The sequence below is a fragment of the Prionailurus viverrinus genome, unplaced genomic scaffold, assembly GCF_022837055.1.
Source record: "Prionailurus viverrinus isolate Anna unplaced genomic scaffold, UM_Priviv_1.0 scaffold_45, whole genome shotgun sequence".
Classification (NCBI taxonomy): Eukaryota; Metazoa; Chordata; class Mammalia; order Carnivora; family Felidae; genus Prionailurus; species Prionailurus viverrinus.
Window position 1 is genome coordinate 443,476 of NW_025927610.1, and position 24,821 is coordinate 468,296.

The window sequence follows — 24,821 nt, forward strand, 5'->3', positions numbered from 1 at the left end:
CTCCAATGAGAGCCTGCTCTCGCACCGGAGCAGGAAACGCGGCGGCCTGACTTGCGCGGTCCCTGGGCGGGCCAGTGACAGCCTCGCGGTCCCCAGGGACCCGCCAGGGAGAGGGGTGGGTTCCAGAAGTGCAGCCCCGCGATGCCGCTCCCCATTTCTGCTCATTTGGCGGAAGAAAAACGAAGGCGATGAAAAAGGGAGTCAGCTGTCCTACCCAGGCCAGCTGCGCCCCGTGCACCCCGCTACACTCTGCCGGGAGCCACCACCCACACAGGCCACCACACACACACTCACAGGGGTGGGATCACACCCCTGCAAGCCCCCAGGTGGGGCGGGGGGGGGGGGGGGCGTGGACAGGGGCAGTCTCCCAACTCACAGGGTGGCCAGGACACCGGCGGCAGGGGTCCACGCAGGGCCACCGTGGGTAACACACATTCACTTGACCAGTCGTGGAGGGGGGCAGAAAGACAGCGCCGCTCACACTCAGGGGGACCAGGACCCGCCCGCTCAGAGTCCCTGCCATCACCCTCAGTGAGACACAGCAAGGCGGCCACACCATGGGCGGACGGAGGGCACAGCACGCAGGACGTCCCGGATTCCCCACGCGCAAGGGCCGACGCAGACCCACCTTCACGACACAGTGCACCAGCCACACCATAGGGGGAGCCAGGCCGGAGCCGGAACCCCGCTCTCAGCGATCAGAAGCCCCGCGGGCGTTCACGCCGGGGGCCACGCGGGGTCGCAGCAGGCGCAGAGCCCCCTGGGTGCCACCCAAGGCGGAGACAACGCCCGGGCGCCCCGGATGCGCGACCGCGGGGTCAGTCCCGATCTTGGTCCTGCGAGGCTCAGGGTGGCGGCTGCCACCTCGGGCTGCGACCCCGCGGGTGCCCCGCTCGGACCTGCCACACCCGGCGCGGGGACCCCCGCCGCCCGGGACTCCGTCCGACCCCTGGGCCTGCGCGCGGCCCCGAAACCCCGGTCCGGTCGGCGGAGCCCCCGCCTGTCCGCCACCGAGGAAGAACCTCGCCCAACTCCGGACCCCCGCCGGGCCCGGGACCCTTGCCACCCGGGACCTCCGTCAGGCCAGCCCCGCCGCTCGGCCCCCGTCCCCCCACCGGCCCGGGACCCTCGCCGGCCCCCGAGACTCCCGGTCCAGTCCCTGGGCCGCCACCGGCTCCGGACCCTCACCCAGCTCCGGGACCCCTGCCTGCCCCGGACCCCATCCGGCCCCGAGACCCTCGCCCAGCCCCCGCCCCCCACCGACCCTGGACCCTCGCCCGGCCCCGGAACCCCTGCCTGTCCCGGGCTCGGTCGGACCCCGAGACCCCCGTCCAGCCCCCGTCCCCCCACCGGCTCCGGCCCCTCGGCCGGCCCCTCGACCCCTGCCCGCCCCGGACTCGGGCCGGGCCGGCCCCGCCGCCGCCGCCGCCGCCGCCGCCGCCGCCGCCGCCGCCTCACCTCAGGTCACCGCCTCAGCGGCGCTCGCTCCGGGCCGAGCGGAACAGAGCCGGGCAGCCCGCAGAGCCGCGGCCGCCGCAACAATGGAGCCCCGGGGCGGGGCCGCCTAAGCCGCCGCCTCAGCCCGTCTCCGACTCGGGCTCGGGCTCGGGCTCCGCGCGGAGCAGCAGCCGGCGCCAGGCTGCGGCCGGCCTCAGGCACCGCGCAGGCGCACTCGCCCCACCCGCGCCCCTTCGCCCCGCCCCCGGCGGCGCCCGGCGTTCGGGGCCCACCCCCCGACCAATGGGGAGGAAGCCACGCGCAGGGGGCGGGGCCGAAGGAAACAAAGGAGGAGGCGGGGCCGCGCCGGGGCGGGGCTGCGGGGGTCTCGCTGGGGCCGGCCCGGTGAGTCCGCGGCCCAGTCCGTTCAGAATCTGCTCGGCAGGCTGTGTGCTCAGCCGGAGCCCAAAGCTCATTCTTCTCGTTCTCGGTAAATGGCCTCTCCATCCACCCAGTCGCTCAGGCTAAAATCTGAAATCACCGTGGAGTGTCTTATTTCCCTCACTCCCTCGTGCGGTCCCTGTCCGCATTGCCACTCTGTCACAGCACCAGCTGGACTTGCCTGAGCGGGTACCCCACCCCCCACCCTCAGTGAAGCGTGATCTCTCTCTAGGACAAGCCAAGAGTCGGACTCTGATTCATTTCTGCGCACACAACAGAGCCCGGTGCCCTAAGGCGCTCAGCGAATGCTAATAGGACAGATGGATAAATGGATAAAGTCCCATCTCCTTGTGATGAGGTTTGCGGGTGATGGGGGGGGGGGGGGCCGGCGCCGACGACCAAGAAAGAGTTCTCGAAGACCTCTTTGGTGCAAAAAGGGGATTTTATTAAAGCACGGGGACAGGACCCAAGGGCTGGAAGGGCTGCGCTGGGGTTGTGAAGAATGGCTGGTTTTACACTACGGAGTTGGGGAAGTGAAGTCAAAGGGAGGCCTCCAGCGGGACTTTGATGTGCTAACGAGGAGTCCTAAGCTGCCGGAGGCCCAGCTACGGTCAAGCTAAGGTTGTTTTCCCTCTACTGAGGCATTAACCTTATGACAGCAGGGGGTTCCTGGAGAGACGTTCCACTCTGTATTTGCCGTAAGTATTTGTCAACGGGCTGCAGGCTATAAATTAAATTTTACCCGGCATTTCCTTCGGCCTTTGTTCCCCATATCACTATGGAAGGGTGATGTTGGGGCTCCAGGAAACTGAGTCCATGGGTTTCGGGAGAGGAGGCTGTTGATACGATTGCCTTTTTCTTGTAATTTACTAAGATGTTTCTAAACTAAGAGCTTAGTAAACCCATGTCCTTCAGGACTGTGATCTCTATCAGCTGCCCATTCGTTTTCTCCTTTCCTTTGTCCTTGGGCAGCCGGGAGTGCCTGAGGAATGACACACACATCCCACCTGGGGGGGGGGGGGGGGGAGGGGGTCGGGGGTGTGCTAGCTTGCACTTTGTCCTCAGTCCTCCTCAACTCACTCATCACTTGAACATGCAGAAACACACACACACACACACACACTCGCACACACGGACAACACTGAAAGCCTGACTTCCAAGCTGATTTGCCAGACAAATTCCTCCACGAATATAAGAAGCTTCCCTACTCCTCTCCAGCCAGGGCCCCCCTGTGGTCTGGGGATGTCCTCAGAGAACAGGAAAATAAAATCCCAGGGAGTACAGTAGTTTCAACAAAGGATGGTCACCCAGGCTTCAGACCTTCGCACACGCTGCCCTCTGCCTGACACACTTTTCTCCCTGTATTAGCCACCTCCTACTGACCCTTCCAGTCTCTCCCTAAGTGTCACTTTCCCCAGGAAGGCTTTGTAGCCCCCCCCCCCAATGCTACAACCATGGCAGACGCACCTTAAGGTGACCTCCAATGAGGCACACCCATCCCCTGCCTTGAGTGCAGGCAGAAACTGTGACCGCTTCTGGCCAATACAATGTGGCCAACATGGTGGGGTATCACTCCCAAGGTCACATTATATTACATAAGCACTTGTCTTCACAGACTAGAGACAGAGGTCACACTTACAGGCTTTGAAGATGTCACCTGCCATTCTGGATGAGATGGCCTTGGGGAAGCCCACCTGGCCGATAGTCTGTAAGACCTGAGGACACTCTCCAGCCTATAGTCAGCAAAAAGCTAACCCCCATGTCATGCAGGCCCGCAGAAATAAATTCAGGCAGCAACCTGCATGAGCCTGGAAATGGGTTTTCCCCTAGTGAAGCCTCCACTAGGGAATGCAGCCCAGCCAAAATGTTGAATGTAGCCTGGTGAACCCTGAGCAGAGGACCCAGCTACAACGTGCCAAACTCTAACTCAGAAACTAGTTACGAAATGTGTGCATCATGGGGGTGCCTGGGTGGTTCAATGGGTTAAGTGTCCACCTCCTGATCTCAGCTCAGGTCGTGATCTCACGGTTCAGGGGATCGAACCCTGCGTCAGAATGTGCACTGACAGCACGGAGCCTGCTTGGGATTCTCTCTCTCTCTCTCTCTCTCTCTCTCGCTCCCTCCGTCCCTCCCCTGCTCGCTTGCTCTGTCTCTCAAAAAAGGAAATAAATTTTTAAAAATAGTTTAAAAAAAAAAGAAATGTGTGCATTGTGTTATGCTTCTACATTTGTGATTATTTCTTATGAACTTGAAAGCCCCACGAGAACAGGAATGGACTTTGTCTCGCTCCCCACTGTGCTCCAAATGCCCAGCACAGTCCTGTTCTAGGGCAGTCGGTTGGAGGAGACCAAGCAGTCAGCTTGCTGGCTGGCCCCACTGTCCTCTCTGACCCCTTTCCCTTGGCCATATTCCATCATAGAGACTTGAATAGTGTCTTGTCTTCCGAGCCTCCCTCACAGCCTGAGGGGACCATGTGACATTGTCCTGGCCAGTGAGACCTGGTGGAAGTTGGCTGAAAGGTTTCCAGCAGTTGGTGCCCTGGGGCCAATTTGGAGCAGGCCTTGAGAGCTGATTGTTCACCCTTTGGGAATTGTGCAAAGTCACTTATTAAACAAAATGGCTACCTAAAAATTAAATTATATGCACTTACAATGAAAGTTATATCAAAAACAAAAGTTATATCAAAATCAAAAATTGGGGCGCCTGGGTGGCTCCGTCGGTTAAGCGTCCGACTTCGGCTCAGGTCGTGATCTCACGGCTCGTGAGTTCGAGCCCCGCATCGGGCTCTGTGCTGATAGCTCGGAGCCTGGAGCCTGCTTCGGATTCTGTGTCTCCCTCCCTCTCTGCCTCTCCCCTGCTCACGCTCTGTCTCTCTCTTTCAAAAATAAACATTAGGGGCGCCTGGGTGGCGCAGTCGGTTAAGCGTCCGACTTCAGCCAGGTCACGATCTCGCGGTCCGTGAGTTCGAGCCCCGCGTCGGGCTCTGGGCTAATGGCTCAGAGCCTGGAGCCTGTTTCAGATTCTGTGTCTCCCTCTCTCTGCCCCTCCCCCGTTCATGCTCTGTCTCTCCCTGTCCCAAAAATAAATAAACGTTGAAAAAAAAAAATTTTTAATTCAAAAATAAACATTAAAAAAAAATCAAAAATAAATATCCAGAATTGGCTCCTAGTCATTTTACTGTGGTTTGTGACTATCTATGCTACTGAAGATTTTAGATCTACTGTATGATAGAAATTCTATATCATGTGCTGCTACTGACATCTGTTCTCATGGCTGCCGCCAGCAACGGCATGTTGGTAGCTTGAAATTAGATGTGGTGGGAGGATTTATGCTGCAGAAATTGGTAACGACGATAGATCAGGACTATCTTCCTCCTTCCCACCCCCCAGAAAGCCGATGAGTGAAGATCTACCGGCACACCATTAGCTTCCAGAGAAGGTGTTCCTCTTCGAGAAAAGGGGTAGACCCCGCTGATGCTGCTTTTTCTCGGCAGTGGAGCTCATGCGTTTACCTTTGGACACACGTGTGACCCCTGGACCCGTAGCAGCCACTTGACAATGAGCAAAGTCAGAAGCAGATCCTGACTCTTCCATCCTGGAGCCACCGGATCAAGGCAGGGAATCGCCTGCCTCCAGATTCCCTGTGGAGGAGGAAAAGCAAACCCCCTTGGCTGTGTCAGCCAGTGCTGGTCAATTTTTCTGTTACTTACGGAACTCCTAACCGACATACATAGGCATTCAACACGTGTCTGTCACATGGAGAAACCCAGCCTGACTCTCTCCTTCCTCATCAGTGGCCATCCTATTTGGGCCCCACGATCACTGACACGAAATTCACCACGCAGTGAACCAGTCCGGGCAGGTTTCATAGCTCTGACTAGTAAAAAGGTGTGTCCTATATGAAAATAAAATGTTGGGACCTCCCGGAACCTCAGAAAATAAGCCCAATCCCTGTCTGCCACCACAGTCCTAATAGAAAGAGAGCATTCATTCAATAGGAAAATAAATCAGGGCTTAATGACCCCAAAGTTGCACCAATGCTCTTTATGGAAGCTCCTGACCTAGTCTGATACTGCGAAGGGCTACTTGGTGGGGTTCGTGACCTGAGACCTCTTCCCAGACTTTTCCAGTAACAAGTCTCTTGAGGAAAAAACATGATTATGAAATATTTCTATGCCAAGGTAAGCAACACGATGCCTTTGACACAGTCTTCCTAGATTCTGGGACTAGAGGGAGCAGGGACCAGCCTGGAAGGACGGATTCGCCTCCCCTGGATCGACTCAGTTGCCGCCTTCTCTGACCACCCTGCATCAATCCATCAGCACCCAGACCTTCATCCGCACGAACGAGCCCTCTGTCTCCTCTTTCGCCCTCCTGACTGCTGCCCAGGGTCTCTCCCGCATTCAGACCCGGGCACATACGGCCAGCATGTGCTTTTCTGTGTCACAGCCTTGGTGCCCGTCTGCCTCTTCCACCCCCACATGGTTCCGTCCCATGTCTCATCCGTCAGTCTGCATCTCACCTTGCCATCTGCCCTCTTGTTAACCCTCTCTCCCCTCGGCCTCAGCTGTATCACACCCGCCTGCCTCCCTCCCTGTCCTGCTGCCCTCCTCGGTCACCTCTGTACCCCATTCTTCCTGCACCAGACGTAGGAAGTCTAAGTCCACAAAAAGCCAGTGTTCCGCTGGGTCCCCTCTTCTCACTCTGCACCGTCCCCAGGGATGGCTCGTGAGGGCCTGTGACTCTGGCCATCCCTCACAAACGTCCCGCCCTGCCACCTCCATCCACCGAGTCTCAAGCCTGTCAGCCCAGCGGTGCCTGGGGCACCTCCATAGGGCGGCCCCTGGGCACCTCACCCGGGACACGCCGTGGCCCACACCTGTCTTCCACATCCCAGACCTGCTGTTCCTCTCAGGTTTCTCACTCACCAGTGTCTCCAGCATCTGCCCCATTGCCCTGCCAGTGAGTGGGGTCCCACCCTCGCCCCCATCCCCACACCCAACCTCCAGGTCCTGCTGGCTGTCTTTCCGGAATCCACAGCCCCCCTCAGCCTTTGCAGCTCTCCCCAGAATTGTGGCAAAAGCATCCATATCATTCTCCTTCTCCCAGGCCTGACCCCTCCAACCTCTTCTCCCGGGGACAGCTCATGGCAAAGGAAGAAGGGCAGAGATAGTGCTCTAAGAGCAAACCTCAGAATTCCTTTCCCAGAGAAAAACACAAGTATTGGTCTGGGAAGCCACTGGAAAGGAAGGTTAGAGGCGACTATAGGCCATAGGTGGCTGGGCTGAGGCAGAGAGCTGCACTGCTCTGGACGAAAATGGATCAGCAGGTGCGTTTGGGAGCACCCAGAGGAGGGGGTGAGCCACTGCCCCAGAAGCTGACCTCTCGATTGACCTCTTGACTGTAAGGCAGTTGCCCCTCCTCAGCAGAGCCGGGGGTCTGGGGGAAGCCACAGCTGGTCGGCATCGGAAGAGATGGACACAGAGCTAGAATGGCCTTACCCCCCAGAGGGAACGGGGGGATGCCTCCCCACTGCCCACTGTGCTACGGGGCTCTCTTGAGAACATCTGAGTCCAGAGAGTGACCATAAACCCAAACCGAAAGGCTGTCCTTGTTATCGACTTGTCTAGGGCAGAAAAAAATCCTGGAAACATGTGAAAGACCATGAAGCTTTTAGTGCAGGCAAGGTAAAAGACTCAGGCAGGCGAGAATGACTGGGCTGCTGGCAGCTGGCGGAAAGGGGTCGCCAAAGCCTCGTAGGACTTGTTGGGAGCATCTAACCCAATATTAGCCCCAACCAGCGCTGGGGGCCCGTAAAGCAAGTTCCCAGCAACCCCGGCACGCCTGAGGCCTTCATGTGCTGGGGACAAAGACTGTAAGCTGGCACAACTGGGGTCTGTGCATGCTCAGACTCACTGGGGACAGGGGTCCTGTCAGGAGCCAGCCTGGAGTCGGTGACCCAGGGCAGCTGGAAGAAGGCCCCCTTGAGGGAAGATGGGTCAGATGGAGTCCAAGGCAGGAGGTCAATGAGAGCAGAGATTTCGGACAGGATAGAGGGTATGCCCGCCCCTCCCCCAGCTCAGGGTCAGTGTGTGAACTTGTGAGGCACACAGTTCAATCCACAGTACCTTTTTCCTCCTCTTGAGGGTCAGGGACGGTGTCTTTTTCATGCCCAGTTCAGTGAATATTTGCTGAGGAACGAGGTTATCTGGACGGAAGGAAGAGTGATAACAATGGGGGGAGGGGGGGCATCTCATGGACGTCTTTGCGGAGAAGATTGTATCTCAGCTCAGTATTGAAGGATGGACAGGGGTTTGCTAGTTGGGGCATCGCAGGGAGAGGAAAGAGCCTTTGCAAAGGGCACTGTGTTTGGGAGGGAGGTGAGAAGGTGCTGCCTGAGAAACAAGGGTATGAGGGGAGGAGGAAGGAGGCGTCTGTGGCGGGAGTCAGTGGCCAGGCGGTGCCAGTGAAGGAGTCGGGGAACGGGCCCCAGAGCCCCAGTGAGGCAGCCCGGCTCATGGGCAAATGTGTGCTATAGACAGATTTCCATGGGCTCTTGAGCACGGGATGGACCAGAGGGGATGACGTGGCATCTAAGTGTTGAGTAGAGACATGCTCAGGGGGCAGAGGCGGGAAGAGCTGTCAGCAGGTGGGGCTGCTCGGTGGAACTCTCCGGAAAGATGTCCAGCTGAGAACGTTCCCTGGGCCTCATGATTCAGACAGAAGGAAAGGGAGCCTCTATTATTCGTGAAACCTAGTTCCCCACTAGCCTGGCGGCCCCTGGTGGCCACTAGGTGGCACTGATGTCCTTTCTTGTTAAACTCTTCCAAAGCGTGCTCCCTAGGGACACCCCCCCCCCCCCCCCCACCCAGAGGGCTGTGTTGGGTCCCAGAACTCCCAGCACAGGTGAGCCACCTCTCCGGCTGCCGGGGTGTCTTCCACCCGGAAGGTGGGGGTCCGGGAGCGGGAGACAAGGGGATGGAAACCAGTTCTGAGATGCTCTTTATGTAGTAGATGGGCTCCAGCCTCGCTACCAAACAGCCCAACGAAACTTCTGGGTCGCAGAGCACTGTTACCAAACTACTGTGAAACTGCCCGCTTGGCTTTACCGGTGGTGGAGGGAAGGAGCCAATAAACAGAACAGGGGCAAGTGTGAATCCCAGCACGGGCCCGGGGCGGACTTTCTACAGGGCCGGCGAGCGGCCCGTCTGACTTAGGAACTTCTGAGCTGAGCCCAGAAGGTAGAGAAGGGCCTCGCCTGGGGAAGAAGCAGAGACCCTGGGACGTGCTGTGTCCATCCAGGGAGGGGTGAGCATGGGCTCAGTGTGGTCGGGGCGACCACGTGCCCCAGTCTGCCTGGGCCCGGCCAGGTGCACACCAGCCTCCCAAGGTGGGCAGTAAGGTAGCCGCCTTCCATCCCACACGGGCCGCCGGCGTGAACGATTCTGTGACAGGGTCCGAGGAGGCGGAAAGACGCAAGGGGGATACCTGCCGTGGAGTCAGGCCTTCTGCTGGGTCCTCGGGGGCTGAGGGAAGCGTGCCCGTTTACCACGGGGGATACGGTTGTGCCATTTGCCAAGATGGGCCGACCGGGTACACGTGGACCGGCTTTGAGGGGGAAAACCCAAAGCGTGCGGAAGCCCTAACCGGTGCGATGGGGCCTCTGGGAGATGATCAGGCCGTGAGGGTGGGGCCCTCACCATGGGACCGTGCCCTTCCAGGAAGATGAGGCAGAATGGAAGGGTGATCTCTGTCCACCAAGGGAGGACGCAGCGAGGGGCAGCAAGCCAGGGAGTGGGCTCTCACTACTCAGTCTCACCAGCACCTCGATCTTGGACCTCCGGACTCCACCACGATGAGAAACAAATGTGTGTTGTTTAAGCCACCCAGTCAACGGTGTTTTGTCATAGGAGTCTCTCGGTAGTGGTATACTGAGTCTGAGTAGTCAGTCGTCTGAACAAAGTAGAGATGAGGGGACGTTTAATCCCAGAGTGGCATTGGCGACTGTGGGGGGACAGACCTGCTGGGCCCTCCCTCGAGGGAGCCCCACCTGCATTTTCCTCCCTTCCTTAGCGGTGTGCTCCAGCCTTAACCAGCTACGGAACTTTCCAGAACCTCGGAGGCTATCTCCAGCTCACTGTGTCTGTTCCTGCTGTTCCCTCAGCCTGGAATGCCCTTCCCTTCACTGACCTCTGGGTGTATCAGGGGCCCCTCCGGAGGGCAGCGGTCAGTCTTGTCTTTGTTTGCTGGTTGGTCTCCCCAGCCCGACAGGGACAGGCATCAGCTCCCACCCCCCCTTTCTATCACTGGCGCCTGGTGCTGGCTGGCAAGTGCCTCTGACTTGCTGTCTTGAGACAGGGGTGTCCCATGTGGATGTGGGTCCCGCCCCTCGAGGCACCGCCTCCACCCTGTGCCCATCCAGGGCCACTGCTTTCAGCAGGCAGTCTCCCCGGGCGCCAGCCCGTGCCGTTAGAAATGACACACGTTTATGAGAAGCGGCTTTGACCTTCACAAGTTAGGATACACCGACCTTTATTTTTCCAGGCTCCCCTGGGAGCTGACATGACAATGCACTAGTGAGAAAAATGGGGGTTTCCAGTTGCTCAGGCTCTGCTAAATGGAAGGAAGTGCATTAGGTGCTAGAAACTCCCCCTCCCTGGCCGAGCCGGGGCCGGTGAGGAGCCGGTGCACGACGGGGTGCGAGGCGGGGGGCCGGAAGGATCTGAGTAACACTGACTCACGGACGGGTGTTCAGGACGCACAGAAAGACACAGCTCCACAGAAGACAGGGAAGACAGACTTCGGTGACACCTTCCTACTGATTCGCGAACCTCTCAACCCACTCTACAAGCCGCCTGCGACAGGCACCGCGCCCCGACCCGCACCCGATTACAGACGCGGACGCCTTTCAGCTGGGGGCCCGGCCGGGCTTCTGCTGCGGAGCGGGCAGGTCAGAAAAGGGGGGGTGTCTCCCTCCTCCTTCCCCAGCGGCCGGTGCCTGCCTCGGGGCCACGCACGCACCGGGCTAAGGCGGGCACCACCGGCCATGTCACAAAAGGGCACCCCAAGAGCTACGCTGGGTGTTAGGCTGGGTGCGTGGAAATCCTTTATTCCGGGGCTTTGGCCACCAGAGGAGGATCTTTTCTCTCCGGGATGCGGAAAGTAACAGCCAGGCAAACAGTGATGGCGACACATCACGCATACTTAGAAACGGCATTACGTGGCCGAGGGCTGGTGTGGCAGGTGAAAAAGAAGAAAAGCAAAGAAACCCGACAAGGAGCCGTGTGCGCGAGGAGCACACGGGGAAGCGAAAGCACACAGGACCGGACACTGGAGAGTAAGGCCGGAGGCGCTCCCCTTCCGCGGGACCGTAAAATGGAACTCTATCTATGTCGTCTTATGTTTAAGTAGCCTATGCTTTTTAATAAAATAAAAACTTCTGTGTTACTTTAAAGATATCATTTAGGCATCTAGGGGATGATCTGGAAGAAAAATGCAGTGCACGGAGGGCCCCGGCAGAAGGTACCCTGTCCGGTGGACGGTTGTCCCTAAAAACAGACTCGTCACAAACGGCGGCAAACATCATGCACCCCACGCTTCGCTTCGAGCGGCCCTGGGTGCTCCTCAGCGCTCTCCCTGGCCAGGCCTGGCCTGTCTGCGCGCGAGGCTGTGCCTCCCCAGGGCTGAGCAAGCGGGGGAGGGGGGTGGGGAGCAGGCGCTGGGAGCCATAGGCCCACCCACCCGTGATTGTGTCGTGCCAGCGTCTGTCGTTGACAGACCTCCTCAAATCCCAAGGCCCAGGCACTTTTGTGCGCCCCCAGGGCCTATCACGGGGGGTGGGGCACTGCACAGGGGCCGGGGTGGGGGGGGGGGGGGCGCCGCACGGTCAAGGTCCCGGGAGCATCTTTGCAGCCCCTCCGTGATGTGGGTTACACGTGCAGCGCGAAGCAAGGCGTCTGGGCTCTGAACTAGGGGCAGGAGCGTAGCTGGCAGAAACTAGAGGCCGCACCCGCTCTGGAACATCCTCCCGCCCCAGCCTCCCACCCCGCGCTCTCCAGGGGCCCGCCGCCCGCCCGCAGGGACACAGAGAAGCCAGAGCCAGGTGCGGAAGGAGGGGGTTCTGTGGTTCTCGCCAGCTGTCCCACGCTCTGTCGCTGGCACGCTGGAGGCCGTCAAAACAACAGGGCTTTCTTCTTGAGGTCATTCCTCTTCCAGAGGGCCAGGCGGTCGAACTCTTGCACACTCATTCCAAACACTTCCTGGAACTCCTCGGGCGACAGGTGCCTCTGCAAACAAACCGGGAGACCCAGAGAGGAGCGGTTAGCAACTCTGCTGTCGGGCCAGCTCCGTCCGCACCGCCGGGCTGTCGGGAGCCAGGGTCGGCATCGTCGAGGACGCAGGGGGCTCTCCCTGCGGGCCCGGGGCCTTCCAGGTCCCTGATTCCCTCTGCATCCCTGCCGCTCCCACTTCGCAGCGCACATAACCAAGCGCAGGGAAAGACACTCGCTGAGGGACCCGACTGAACAGGACTCAAACGGGTCCTTGCACACCCGTGTTCACAGCGGCGTTATTCGCCGAGGCCAAAACGTGGAAACGACCCAACTGCCCACAGAGGCACGAATGCATCCACAAAATGTGGTGCACACACACGGCGGGGTGTCGTTCGGCCATCAGCGGCAGTGGAGTCTTGACTTGCGCGGTAACAGGACACGCAGCGGGAGGCGGAGTGAAGGAGGCCAGACACAAAAGGCACATCCTGTGTGGCTCCATCGCTAGGAAGCTTCCAGAACAGGCAAATCCTTAGGGACCAGGAACAGATGTGCGGCTGCGGGGGGCTGGGGAGGGACCGGGCTGGAGAGGGCCAGCGTTTCCCTTTCCGGGAGCAGGGCGGGGGGCGCTGCACAAACATTCCAGAACTACGTCGAGGCGGTGGCCACACCACCTGGGGAATCTGCTAGGTGCCGCTGAATTGCATACTTTGAAGTGGTTACGACGGAGAATTTTATGGGACTCTCCCCATCCTTGCCCCAAACACGTTTTCCTTGACTCTGACACTAAACTACTCGCAAGAAAAGGTTGTGATGATCCCGAGAGGAGTGTATGTGAAGACATCGGGAACCCTGCGGAGAGCATACACGTCAGCCGTCACCACTCACGGCTTCACAGAGATCACCGCGTGTGGCAGGGGCGGGGGGTGCAGGCCGGATGCCGCCAAGATCCACAGGACGGGGCTCAGGACACCCTCTGTCTTGTGCTGGGTCACAGAAGGCCCTATTTGTCGGGTCCGGGCCCAGAATACTCAGGGCACGTGCACACGCACACACACACACACACACACACACAAAGAGATACACACAGACACACACACAGACACCCCATCAAGCAAGTCTCTGCCAGGAAGAAGCCAGCAGCTGCCCGCTGGTATCTCGAACTTGCAGACTGGAAGGGATCTGGCCAAAAATGAACCACCTACACGGTGTGGACCTGGAGTGCTCAGGAGTCCACAGCCAGCCTGTGGAGATACAGGATTGTCATCGGACAACAGCACCCTGCTTCTGGGTACCGCATCACAGCCTTCCCGAATACTGCAGGGTCACCGAGATGTGGACGAGGAAGCCAAGAGGAAAAGCATTCTCACTCTTCTCGACACCCACTGGCTCTGGGCTCTGGACCCAGGCCCCCGGGGGAGTGGGCTGGGCGGGTACCACGAGTGCAGGTGAACAGGAATCAGCTCAGAGCCCCAAGCTGGTGCCGGGGCAGGCGACCCGCCTCCTCGGTGCTGTCCTCAGTGCAGTGAGCAGGGGGAGGCCTGAGGCGACTGGAGAGGTGCCCAAAGATGGTCCTGCAGAGCAGGAAGGGATCCCAGTGGCGAGGCGGTTAAGGGCCCTTGGGGGGAGCCAGGTAGGGGATACGCAGGAGGGAGAAGCAGGGAGGGGCACAGCACCCTGGCTGGGAAGGTGGGGAGGGCAGTGCTGAGGGCCGAGTGTGCACCTAGCGCCTGGGAGCCTCCCCCAAGCCGGGGCACTTGGTAGGGGGGGCACTTGAGAAGCCACAGACCCCTGACTGCGGGCCCAGGCGGCTCACCTCCGCTCTCTGTACCCAGGATGCCCTGGGAACTGAGTCAGAAAAGCTGTGGTCACGGAAACACACACCCTCGGGACCTGTACACCTGCCACGTGGTGGAGCAGTGGCAGGAGGGAGGCAGGCAGGCCCCCCGGGGGACGGGGAGGAGCCAGACTGGAGCCTGCCCACAGGCCACCTGTCCCCAGTGCCAGCCCCCCCCCCCCCCAGGGATGGGTTGGGGTGAGCCTGAGGCGAGCGCTCTCAACCTTGATGATGCCGTCCTGCATTCCTGCTGCAAACAGGAGCCCGATGATGATGGTGGGATTAGGAGAGAGTAGCGGGGAGGCTACATGGGGTCCCAGCCGAGTCCCCAGCCCCGCAGGCCTTGGCAACCCCCTGGGTGCTCGCCAGAGCTGAGAACTGCCTGCCCAGGTAGGCTTAGTGGCACGGGACCCGGGAGCCCGTATGTGTCACATGCCTCCCAGAGCCCAGAGCGGCTGGTGGCAGCTGGGTTGGGGACCCCTTGGGGTAAGGGAAAGCCCTAGAGGCTAGCAGGGACCCCCAACCTCAGCTGCAGAGCGAGAACGGAACTTGGCTCCCTGAGGACCCGGGAGGGCCGGCCGAGGCTCAAATGAGGAATGCCCGGCAGGTATCTGTCTCCACCCCCCTCGCCCCACCCCAGCCCCAGCTGTGGGTCCTGAGTGCCCAGCTAGCCTGGATGCGTCTCCACTGTTGCCTAGGCAACAAGGAGCTGAGGGGCCCTGTTCATTGGCAAAAGCAGATAAACTGGCTCCAGGCCGAGTGGCGGACTCACGCACCCCCTTCACCCTGTGCCCCTCAGCAGGCGGGACATGTGGGGTACAGCTGACCCCCGTGGCCAGCTTTCTGAGCCTGGGCCCACTCCCCTGGCCCTGGCTCCTGAAGCTTCCCCAGGGGGCAGGGCGGCCCGACCTCCAGGTGCCCACCAAGGTCAGGCCTAGCCAAGCTCCTTCCTGAGCCGGCAGGAGGCAAGCCCAGGGCGCGGAGCCTTTCTCGAGGGGTGGGTTGGCCTCGCTCAGGCACAGCCTCACTCCCGGAGCACCCCGGTCTCCCCAGAAAGTGCCCCTGGGGAGGAGGCCATTTTGTCAGCAGGGCGGGGGGGGGGGGAGGGGCCCTACACGCTTTGCTGGGGGTCGGCCTGCATCTGACCCCCCAGGGCAGCATCCCGAAAGACCTGCAGCCCAGGAGCCGGACACGCCAGGATTCCCGTCCCGGTTCCATCCCTGTCCAGCTGTGCTGAGTGACTTCGCCTCACTTATGATTCTATAAAATGGGAACGAGCCCGTCTGCGCCTTCATGCGCTCCTGGAAGGCCGGCCCCCCCTCACGTGCCCAGGCAACTCCCGCTCACTCGTCAGACCTGGCCTTGGATCTCAGCTCCTCCGGGAAGCGCCCCCTGACGGCACCCTCACCGGAGGCTCCCGGAGCCCGCAGGCCTCTTTGCACGCTGTGAGGACGCACCCCCCAGGTTCAAGCTGCTATCGTGACGTCACTGAGTGCAGGGTTGGAAAGAGGGACCAAGCAGCACGGGGTCCTAGGACGTTCCTCCTGTACAGGTGCGGTCGGTGCTCGTAACCTCGAGAGCGTGGGTGATAGGAAATATAGCAAAGGAGCCAGGAAGGGCTGAGTCTTGGGTACTTAGCACCTTTGCTTTAAATAGAATTTATTGCATCCCAGGTTCACTTGGTTTTCAGTAGAGGCTGGGTTTAATGCACCGCATGCAAAATTCCCGAAAATTAAGCAGTAGGAACAGCCTGGCAGGTGCTGAGCGCCCCGTACTGTGGTTCCCTCAGTAACGGCCACCCCGGGGAAAGATGGGGACTCCCCCACCTGTGCCCAGGACCCAGCGCAGGGCATTCGCAGCCACCAGTGGGCTGCAGGATCGCTGGGGGTGGGTGTGTGCAGGCTGAGCTCGGTGCCTGCTCTGGGCCTGTCCTTTATTCACTGGTGGGGTGGTGGGGACAGCTGCCGGGACACAGAAATAAACCTGACCGGGCCGCCCTCACCCCACAGTTATCTCACACAGGTGGGGAGGCAGCTCCGAGAGCAGTTTGGTCCCTGTGGGAGCCCCGGGACTAGGGGTGGCCCAGGGGGGCCTTGTCCAGGAGACACCCGTGACCCGGAAGCCTCGATGCCTTCTGAGGCATTAATGATGTTTCTGCTGGCATCTCATAGCCAGAAGGTTGTTTCCTAAGGGAAATGGATCTCTGACTTCACTCTGTGACCTGGACCAACCAGGGGAGGCCTCCCGAACGCGAGACTCATACGGACTAACCACCTGCTCCCGGCAGGATGAACAGCCCGCGACCGCTGATGCGCGCACACGTGTTTCTCCCGTGTTGCTTCGCACGGAGGGGAGGGCGGTGATCAGTATGCGTACAAGGCACAGGGGACTCGTACAGTCATCTCCCGTCTGCAGAGGCTGCAGACCGAGCCGCAGACAGGGGACGCCCCTGTGTCACACAGCCCGCGATCGGCGCGCTGGCACTCCGAACTCCGCCCCGGGGCCCAGGGCTCTTCCCGAAGCGCCAGAGCTGCGTGCCCCCCGCAGCACTGCAAGACCACCGTGCGGCTCAGCCAGGCAGGTCCACAGAGCTTCCCCCCCCCTCTGAAGAAGGGCCCCCCGCGCAGGCCTGCCGGCCCCGAGGCCCGGACATCCGCACCACCGCTTTGTGGCAGAAACCCCCAACAGTGTTGCCTCACAGACCCTGTGTGACATTGGCAAAGTGGCCCATCCCAGTAGGAACACGTCACTCATACACCCTCCGTGTCATGCCAGGGAGCTCCGTGGACACCCTGGGCCCAGGTAGGGACCCCGGTTAGGAACGCAAACCCCACAGTTCTGCACTGACTGAGGACCACGGGCCAGGCAGTGGTGAGAGCCTTCACCACATTCGCTGCCACCCCCACACCCTGAGACTCTCGTTTAATTCCCTCAGGAAACCCAGGCTCAGAGAGGTCCTGTGCCTCGCCCAAGGTCGCACAGTCAGGAAGCCACAGGGCCAGGCCTAAGAGCCCGGGAGCCTGGAACCAGGCCCGGTAGCCAGTAGCCCAGCCATGCTGCCTCTGCTCCAGCAAGGTCGGGTTACCCCGCGCCCCCCGCCCTGCTGGGACCAGCCTGCCCCTCCTCTAGCCTTCCCCTCAGCAGGGCACTTCTGGCTGCCCCTCACTTCTCCGAGCCCAGCTGTGCCCCTGGGAGGGGCCTGGCTGACCCTCGCCTGCTCCTCCCACCCCCCCACCACCCCGTCCCCCACCGGCACCAGGCCCTGCACCCCGGTCCCACTGGTCTGGGCTGACCTGGTGAGATTCAAGCCCCAGGCCTGCACAGCCTGCCATGCCTGGGCCGGAGGGTGGGCCGCTTTTCTCTGGAGGACTGGGCTCCAAGGTGCATTTTTTTTTTTTTTTTTTAAGTAGGCTTCATGCCCAGCACGGAGCCCAACGTGGGGCTTGAACTCAGGACCCGGAGATCAAGACCTGAGCTGAGATCAAGAGTCGGATGCTCAACCAACTGAGCCACCCGGGTGCCCCTCACAGTACAGTTCTGCTCAATCCCACGGCTTAGCCTCCAAGAAGAGGGGCCCCTACTGCAGAGGGGAGTCCCGCTTAGGGGGGCCCACACTCTGAAGTTTCAGCCCCTTAGCGGGAAGCCCCTTCTGGTGGCATTGTCGTACCGTGGCGCCATGGCCATCACGACATCCCTACTGCAACAGCATCGTCGTCATTGTGACGTCACCATTGTAACGACATCACCATCATCATGACATCATCATCACGAATCACCATCTCAATGACATCATCAGCATGACATCACCATCACGTCATCATCGCCGTGACATCACCATCACTGTGACACAGTCGTCATCATGGCAATGGCTGCCACTGTGTGGGGAGTGCTTGCCTGTGCCAGGGGGGGCTCTGGAAACGCCCCACAGGCAGTCACATGACCTCGCCCAGAGCCCATGCCGTAGGGAAGAAGCGGAAGCTATGCTGGGCAGAGTGACGAGGCTGTCAGGTGGCCTCAAGGTCCCGCATCACCGTCAGTGTGTCCTCGCCCACCTCTCCCACCGCCACTCTGCTCCATGGTGGGTTCTAGAACATTCCAGGCTCTTTGCCACCCTAGGGCTTCAATCCTCCTCGTCCTACAGGTCCCAGCTCAAACGTCCCCTCCTCCAGCAGGCCCTCCTAGGTGCCCTAGCTGATCAGGCCCCAGCTGACCTCACGTGGCTTCCGGCTCCACGAGGGTGGGCACGGGCCTGTCTATGCAGCCTGGTCTCCCACCCTCTTCCAGGGACAATCCATGTTGGCCATGCATATTCCTGAATCTAAAACTGTGTTCTCACGTCCCTGTCATACTGCCTCCCAGCTTCCTCTCCACTCCATCTGGGCTGGTTCCACCACCCTACCCTACTCTCCTCTGCCATTCCCTCCTCCCTCCCCATCCTCCACCCCTGCGATGGCCTGGCCTCCAAGGACTGCTCGTGCTCGGACCCAGGAGGCCCTGCCTGGAGTCCCAGCTTCTGGTGCAGGCCCCTCAGATGCACCCCACCCGTGAGTGAGTATCGCCATCAGTCTACAGCAGTCTATCAGATTCTCACCAGACCGGTTGGATGGGTTTAAACAAAGGAGGTATTCTTAGCACAGGGTCCTTATTTTTCAGGCACATTCCCACCTGGGCTCTTACTGTTGGAGCAAAGTAAGGTGTGCATTTAGCCTCAAGGTCTGGTGGAGGCAGTCAAAAAACCACAAGACTCCTTTGCAAGGAGCCACTCCCTCCCCCACCTTGCCCCCCTCCCCGCGGACTTGAGTACTTGCAGACCCCAGAGGTGTCGAGTCAGGAGGACCCTCCAGTGACCCACCAGGCCCCTGGCCAGACGAGAAGCCAGACATGGGGCCCAGCTGTTTGTCCAAACACTGATCTAGGGGCTGCTATGAAGACATCTATAGATGTGGTTTACATCCACGATCTGTGGACTTTAGTAAAGTTTGCCCTCAGTACTGAAGGGGCCTCATCCAGCCTGTTGGAGGCCTTAAGAGCAAAACCAGAGGCTTCTCGGAGAAGAAATTGTGCCTCAGAGCGTCAAATCCCGCCTGGGACTCCAGGCTGCCCTACAGATTTCAGACCCTCCAGCCCCCGCCACAGCTACGTGAGCCAATTCCCGCAAACGTGCCCATGTCCGTGTCTGTCTGGCTGCTCACCCCTTTATCTCCCACAGACTCTGTCTCTCTGGAGGACCTTGGCTGATATACCGCCCTCCCTAAGGAGCAGAACGTCCCTCAACGTGCGCTGGGGAGTCGGGGCACGGAAGAGAGGTTAGCAATTCATTCTCCAGACTGGAACCCAGGAAGACGGCACAGGTCACCAGCTCCTACGTCTCAGGCTGAATCCCAGCTCCGCCTGTCATGAGCGTGGCTGGGAAGTCCTCGAGCTGCCCGCCAGCCCTGGGGCCTCCTCAGTGGCCACAGCATCGCGTGGTAAAAACCCAGTAGGCCAACGTGCCACGTGCTTGGAACAGCCTGGTGCAGAGTCGGGCGGGAGAAGTACTTACTAAATAAACCAAACCCGGGGCGCCTGGGTGGCGCAGTCGGTTAAGCGTCCGACTTCAGCCAGGTCACGATCTCGCGGTCCGTGAGTTCGAGCCCCGCGTCGGGCTCTGGGCTGACAGCTCAGAGCCTGGAGCCTGCTTCCGATTCTGTGTCTCCCTCTCTCTCTGCCCCTCCCCCTTTCATGCTCTGTCTCTCTCTGTCTCAAAAATCAATAAACGTTAAAAAAAAAAAAAAAAATTTAAATAAACCAAACCCGATACATTCTCCAAAGTCCTACTTACTCCCAGCACGGAGCCTCAGGAAGGGGTTCCCGTTCTCCTCCTGGTGGCTGGGCCTCCGCTGACGCCCCCTCCCCTCACACACAGCCATCTTGCTTTTTCTGAAGTTCTTAGCCACCATTGTGTCGGCCACTCTGTAACCCTCGTTTCCACGAAAAGCATATTCTAATCCATAGTCATCTATGTGGCTCAATCTCAGGTTGGTGAAGTGAGGTGATGTGGAAAAAATAACTGAGTCGTGCCCACCCTGCACCTGCCTGGGGCCTGTTCCCAGGAGGTGTTTAATGACTACCTCTGAACAACAGAATAAACGCTCAAACCAGCCAGCACGATCGGCACAGCAATGTCATTTGACAGGGGAGAAGTCAGGCTCAGGGTGATGAAGGAACCCGCCTGTGGTCACATAACTAGACATTACAGAGACTGAATTCACACCCAGGTTATCCCAACCCTGGGTGAGCTCTCTCTCCACCAGGATGTGGAGACGGACGGACGAACGGGATGGTGATGTCATTCGGCAAGTGCCAGGCAGAGGTGTGCGGGGGGGTCTCAGGATACTTGAGTCTTTCTCAGGGACAGGCAAAGCTCCTCCCACTCAGACTGGAACCTCCTAGAAGCAGACCCTTGGAGGGGCACCGCCAAATCAGGAAGGGCCCGAGGTCCTCCCAGGCACGAGGCCCTCGGGTACTGGGAACCAGGGGCCAGACCCTCTAGGACAGAGAGCCCTGGATCTCGGGAATGACGTTCAGCCAGGCTCCAGATGGGTGTCCCTGGAAGTCTGCCCGCTGACCCCTGCTCTGCCCTGCCCTCTGGGGGGGGGGGGCGGTCACACGGTTCATCTGACTGCACTTCCAGAGCCGCAGAGGGTTATCATCCCCCTGTATACGTCACCAACATTTATGGAGCATCTACTACATGCTAAGGGCAGCTATGTGGCACCTTTCGTTTTCCTGGGCTAATAAGCATCCTGAATTTCCCCGGCCAAGCCTCGTAGTGTCCACCATCATCGGGGTCTGGTCTCACCGCGCTCCGAGTGACCGCCACCCCCTCCCGACACCCTGGAGTCACGCCAGATACGCCCGTCACTCCACAGTGCACCTTCCATCACCCAGTCCTGCTCCCTCGACCTCCCAAATAGGGCCCAAATCCCCACGCTGCCCACTTCTCACAACGACGCTGCCACCACCCTGACCAATATGCCAGCATGTCTTGCTTGGAGGACGCAATCGTCTCCCAAACGGTCTCCCTGCATCCCCACAGCCAACCCAGGTCTCACAGAGCAGCCCCGCTGATGCTTTCAGTGACAAACCTAATCAGGTGGTTCCCCCACCTAAAAGCCGTTGCTCTTAAAACTAAAATCCCAACTGCTTACCATGGCCCAGGGCCTTGAACGGCCTGGCCCCACCCTTACCTTCACCCTACTCAACTACAGCCACCTGAGTCTCCTTAAAGTTCTTGCTCAAAAAACCCTGCTTCCTCCTACCCCAGGGCCTTTGCACACACAGTCTGTGCTTTCTGGAATTCTCTTCCTATGTGCCTACCTCACCTTACAGACATGCACACACCTCTACACACACAACACTTATACATCCGATTAACTTTTACCCATTTTCAAAGGCTCACGGGCCCACATTCCTTCCCGTTAAGCCCCTTATCTTGGTGTATAATGACATATACTCATTTGGGTTATCGGTTGATTGATTCCATCTCCCCGGTCAGACTGACTCTGGGAGAGCAGAGCTCATGCCGGGTTTTGCGCGTCACACACATCCCAGGACCCAGCTCGGTGCCACATACTCACCGAATGCGAGAGAGAGTCAGCTGAGCGCTCTGGCAGGAAGGGGCGAGAAGCTGACAGAACAGTCCGCCTTCCAGAGACGGACCCTACAGAGATGTGCCGGGCTCACCATCTGTCCACCAGATTCACCCTTTCCTCTCGCTGGGCACCCAGCACGCCCAGCCTGCCTTGCGTGGCGCTTGGCCACGTGACCGAGCCACGGCTCGTGGGGGCGTGAGCAGAAGCCTGGCCCTTCGGACCCTCCCATGTGTGGATGTGGGACCATCATCCAGCCGTTTAAAAGGACGAGCAGGTCTATGTCAACTGGCAGAGAAAACGTTCACGTCAAATTTAAAAGAAAAGAGCTGACCTCACACTGCGTCGACAGCGTGTACCTACTCATCAAAAATAGGACTCGGCTGTCTCGGGTGTTTATGCAAAAAGAGATTTCCAGAAACATGTCCACCGTGGAGTTAATAGGAGTTATGACTCGTTGGGGGATTTCCGTGTGATGTCTGCATTCTTCTTTGTATTTTTCTGAAGTTCTACAAGAGTTAGAAATTGTTTTTACGTTAAAAAAAAAAAGCTCGGGGCGCCTGGGTGGCTCAGTGGGTTAAGTGTCCGACTTCGGCTCAGGTCCTGATCTCGCGGTTTTCGGGTTTGAGCCCTGCGTCGGGCTCTGTGCTGACAGCTCGGAGCCTGGAGCCTGCTCTGGATTCTGTGTGTGTCTCTCTCTGCCCCTCCCCTGCTCACTCTGTCTCTCTCTCCCTCTAAAATAAAATAAACATTAAAAAAAAAAAAAGAAAAAAATACAGCTCCCTCCCCTGACATAAAAACTTCAGGGTCCCCCGTGTCCTGCTGGGGTGTGGCCCCTCCTGCCCCACTCCCCACTCACCTCCCAGCTCCGAGCCCCGAAGAATGTGGGACGAGCCCCACTTGTGGTAACAGTCCCAGTTTGCCTCCTGGCTGGGCTCAGACGGGGAAGAGAATGATTACAGAGATGCACCCTTGGATGCGTTCTTGGGGACTGGATGATGAAACTCAACACCAGTCCTCAGAGTTTGTTAAAAGGAAATATTGATAGCTATCAACCGCTATTGTGCCCCTTTCGTGCCATATTTAATAAAAAGCAAAGGGAGGCGGGCGTCATTTACAGTCCCTGGTCCCAAGAGGGAAACAGCTAGCCCTAACGCTGCTGAGCCAGGAGCCCCAGGCATCCTGTTCTGAGCTCCGCTCTGTGGTGAGGGCAACCAGCTCACAGGGCTTGGCCCTTTAAGGAGCAAAGACACGCAGCAAACAGGAACCCTCCAGGCTGGGGACGTGACCGCACAATTAACAAGGACTCCACTCAGCAGGAGCCAGAGAGCGTGTCCCCTGCAGAGAAAGCGGGGATCGTTAAACGTGAGCCCCTTGCAGAAGCTGCCCAGGACCCTGTCTTCCCCACAGCAGGCACCCCCACGGCGTGAGATGGCCCTCCCGCATTGGCGGCTTTTGCGTGTGCTCTCCGAGGGCCCCCACGTCCCAGGAGCCGCACCGGGGACCGGGGGCTCCGCGGCTCCCCTCCCCTGGACTCACACACCAGCTCCCAGCTGGCCGCCCCTGACCCCACGGGCCACGTGAGCTTATCCCCACAGGTCAGAACTTTCTACACATCTTTGCTTTGCTGGAGGGTAAGGTCCAAATGTCCTGATAAATGGACAGTCTCCTGAGAGAGGAGCTCGTGTGTCATTTGGCTCTGTGGTCCTTTGCCCGGCACGATGCCCCGGTGTCCTGGATGACGGCAGGATCTGGTGGGTTCGCCGCGCTGCCCGACTGCGGCGTCCGTGGGCTCGCTGGGCCGCACTGTCCCCTCCTCCCCGGCCTCAGCTCCCCACCTCTCTGCAGGCGTCTGGCCCTAAGCTGAAGTACCAAGTCCCAGAGCTCGGAGCGGTCCCCCTGCTCCAGGGCCGGCGGCCAAGCCTGGCCAGAGGGGACATCACAGTCCCCCGGACAAGCTGGTTGATTCAGGGTGGTCAGATCACCCGCCCAGAGGCGGAGATGAGGCTAGGACTTTGGAGAGAGAGGGAGAGAGAGAAGGAAGAGGGGGGACGGAGCACACTGACCTCTTCTCTGCAGACTCTGAGCCTGGGAGAGGTGAGGTCAAAGTCGGTCTAGCAGCCAGGACACAGGGAATACGGCCAAGAGACTGCAGGAGAGACGCTGGGCCCGAGATATGACTGAGCCACCCTGAAGGGACCCATCAATCCTATGAGCTGGTAACCCCCTTTCTGCCTGAGTCACATGGGCAGGCTCTCGTCACTCGTAACAGAAAGCGTCCGCACGATGTGCCTCCCTGCAGGGCTGCAGCCGCACCAGCACCTGCGTAGCCCTCACCGCCACCACTATTCCCCCCGCAAGCGATGCCGTTCCCTGGGCCCCGGGCAAGGAGCCCAGGGACCCAGCCGCTGGACAGCAGTGTCTTCATCGTCAAGGCTGTGCACGGAGGTCTGTGCCCCATCAGTCTCACCGAGAGGGCTCCCTTCTTACCCAGGGCACATCCTGTAGATCCCCCCTTGAAGCCTTTACTTGGGGTCCCCGGGCCCAGACCTATGTTCTTCCCTCTTTGCAGGTGAGAATCTCGTCCCTCCTTCAAGGGCCAGCTCAGCGTTTCCTGCTGAGCGGTGGACGTGTCCCCACTCCCCACCCAGCTCTCCCCGCCTGGCCTCCGTCCGTCCCATCTTGGGTGGCCACCTGGCCTTCCCCTGGCAGCCCGGCTGAGCCCGCGGGTGTCACTGGGTGCCCCCCGCTGCGTCCGGGTCCCTACTACTCCCTCCCAGATGGGCCGTCTGGCGGGTCTGGCACCAGCTGCACACACACTATGCCTGAGACGCTTACGGGACCTACTCTGTGCCCAGCTCTGGGTCACCGATGGGGCAGGGGACCCTGGGCCTTCAGGAGCCTCCAGACCCCGCACTCCCAGCAAAACGGACATTAACAGGCCACAAAACATTTGTGACAGGGCTCAGGAGGTGAAATTCACTGGATGGCCGTTAATTACTTTGTAGGACAATCGTGGGGATTACGGCTCAAAGCAAGGGCTCAGCAAAGATTATCTAAACACCTACCCCGTGCTGACATCCCGTTGCTTCTTTAAACCTACACCTGCTCCCCACAGACCGGCTTATTGTTCTAGATCGGTGTGGATGTGGTCAAACGAGAGGCCGTGGATTACGACCGCCTTCTCAACACCAGTGCTTGGGGAAAA

At 59.5% G+C, this 24,821-nt stretch overlaps 2 protein-coding genes and 1 long non-coding RNA gene across 29 annotated transcripts in view; 1 reads left to right on the forward strand and 2 right to left on the reverse strand.

The window, feature by feature from the left end:
• Window positions 1–1,649, reverse strand: part of AFAP1 (actin filament associated protein 1) — a 148,430-nt gene extending 146,781 nt beyond the window's left edge. For both annotated transcript variants that reach the window (XM_047847311.1, XM_047847309.1), the window contains exon 1: window positions 1,459–1,649. The gene's annotated coding sequence lies outside the window, so the exon portion shown is untranslated. The remainder of the gene's footprint in view (window positions 1–1,458) is intronic.
• Window positions 1,650–1,789: 140 nt separating this feature from the next.
• Window positions 1,790–5,709, forward strand: LOC125159230 (uncharacterized). Its single transcript, XR_007149737.1, has 3 exons — window positions 1,790–1,927; window positions 2,111–2,236; window positions 5,268–5,709. It is a non-coding gene; the product is annotated as an uncharacterized LOC125159230 (long non-coding RNA).
• Window positions 5,710–10,377: 4,668 nt separating this feature from the next.
• ABLIM2 (actin binding LIM protein family member 2) overlaps window positions 10,378–24,821 on the reverse strand; it is a 141,422-nt gene continuing 126,978 nt past the window's right edge. For 25 of the 26 annotated variants that reach the window (XM_047847320.1, XM_047847317.1, XM_047847315.1 and 22 more), the window contains one exon: window positions 10,378–12,163. In XM_047847320.1, coding sequence (XP_047703276.1) covers window positions 12,050–12,163 — 114 coding nt within the window. In that variant the 3' untranslated portion in view covers window positions 10,378–12,049. The remainder of the gene's footprint in view (window positions 12,164–24,821) is intronic. The other variant, XR_007149736.1, reaches the window with a different exon arrangement.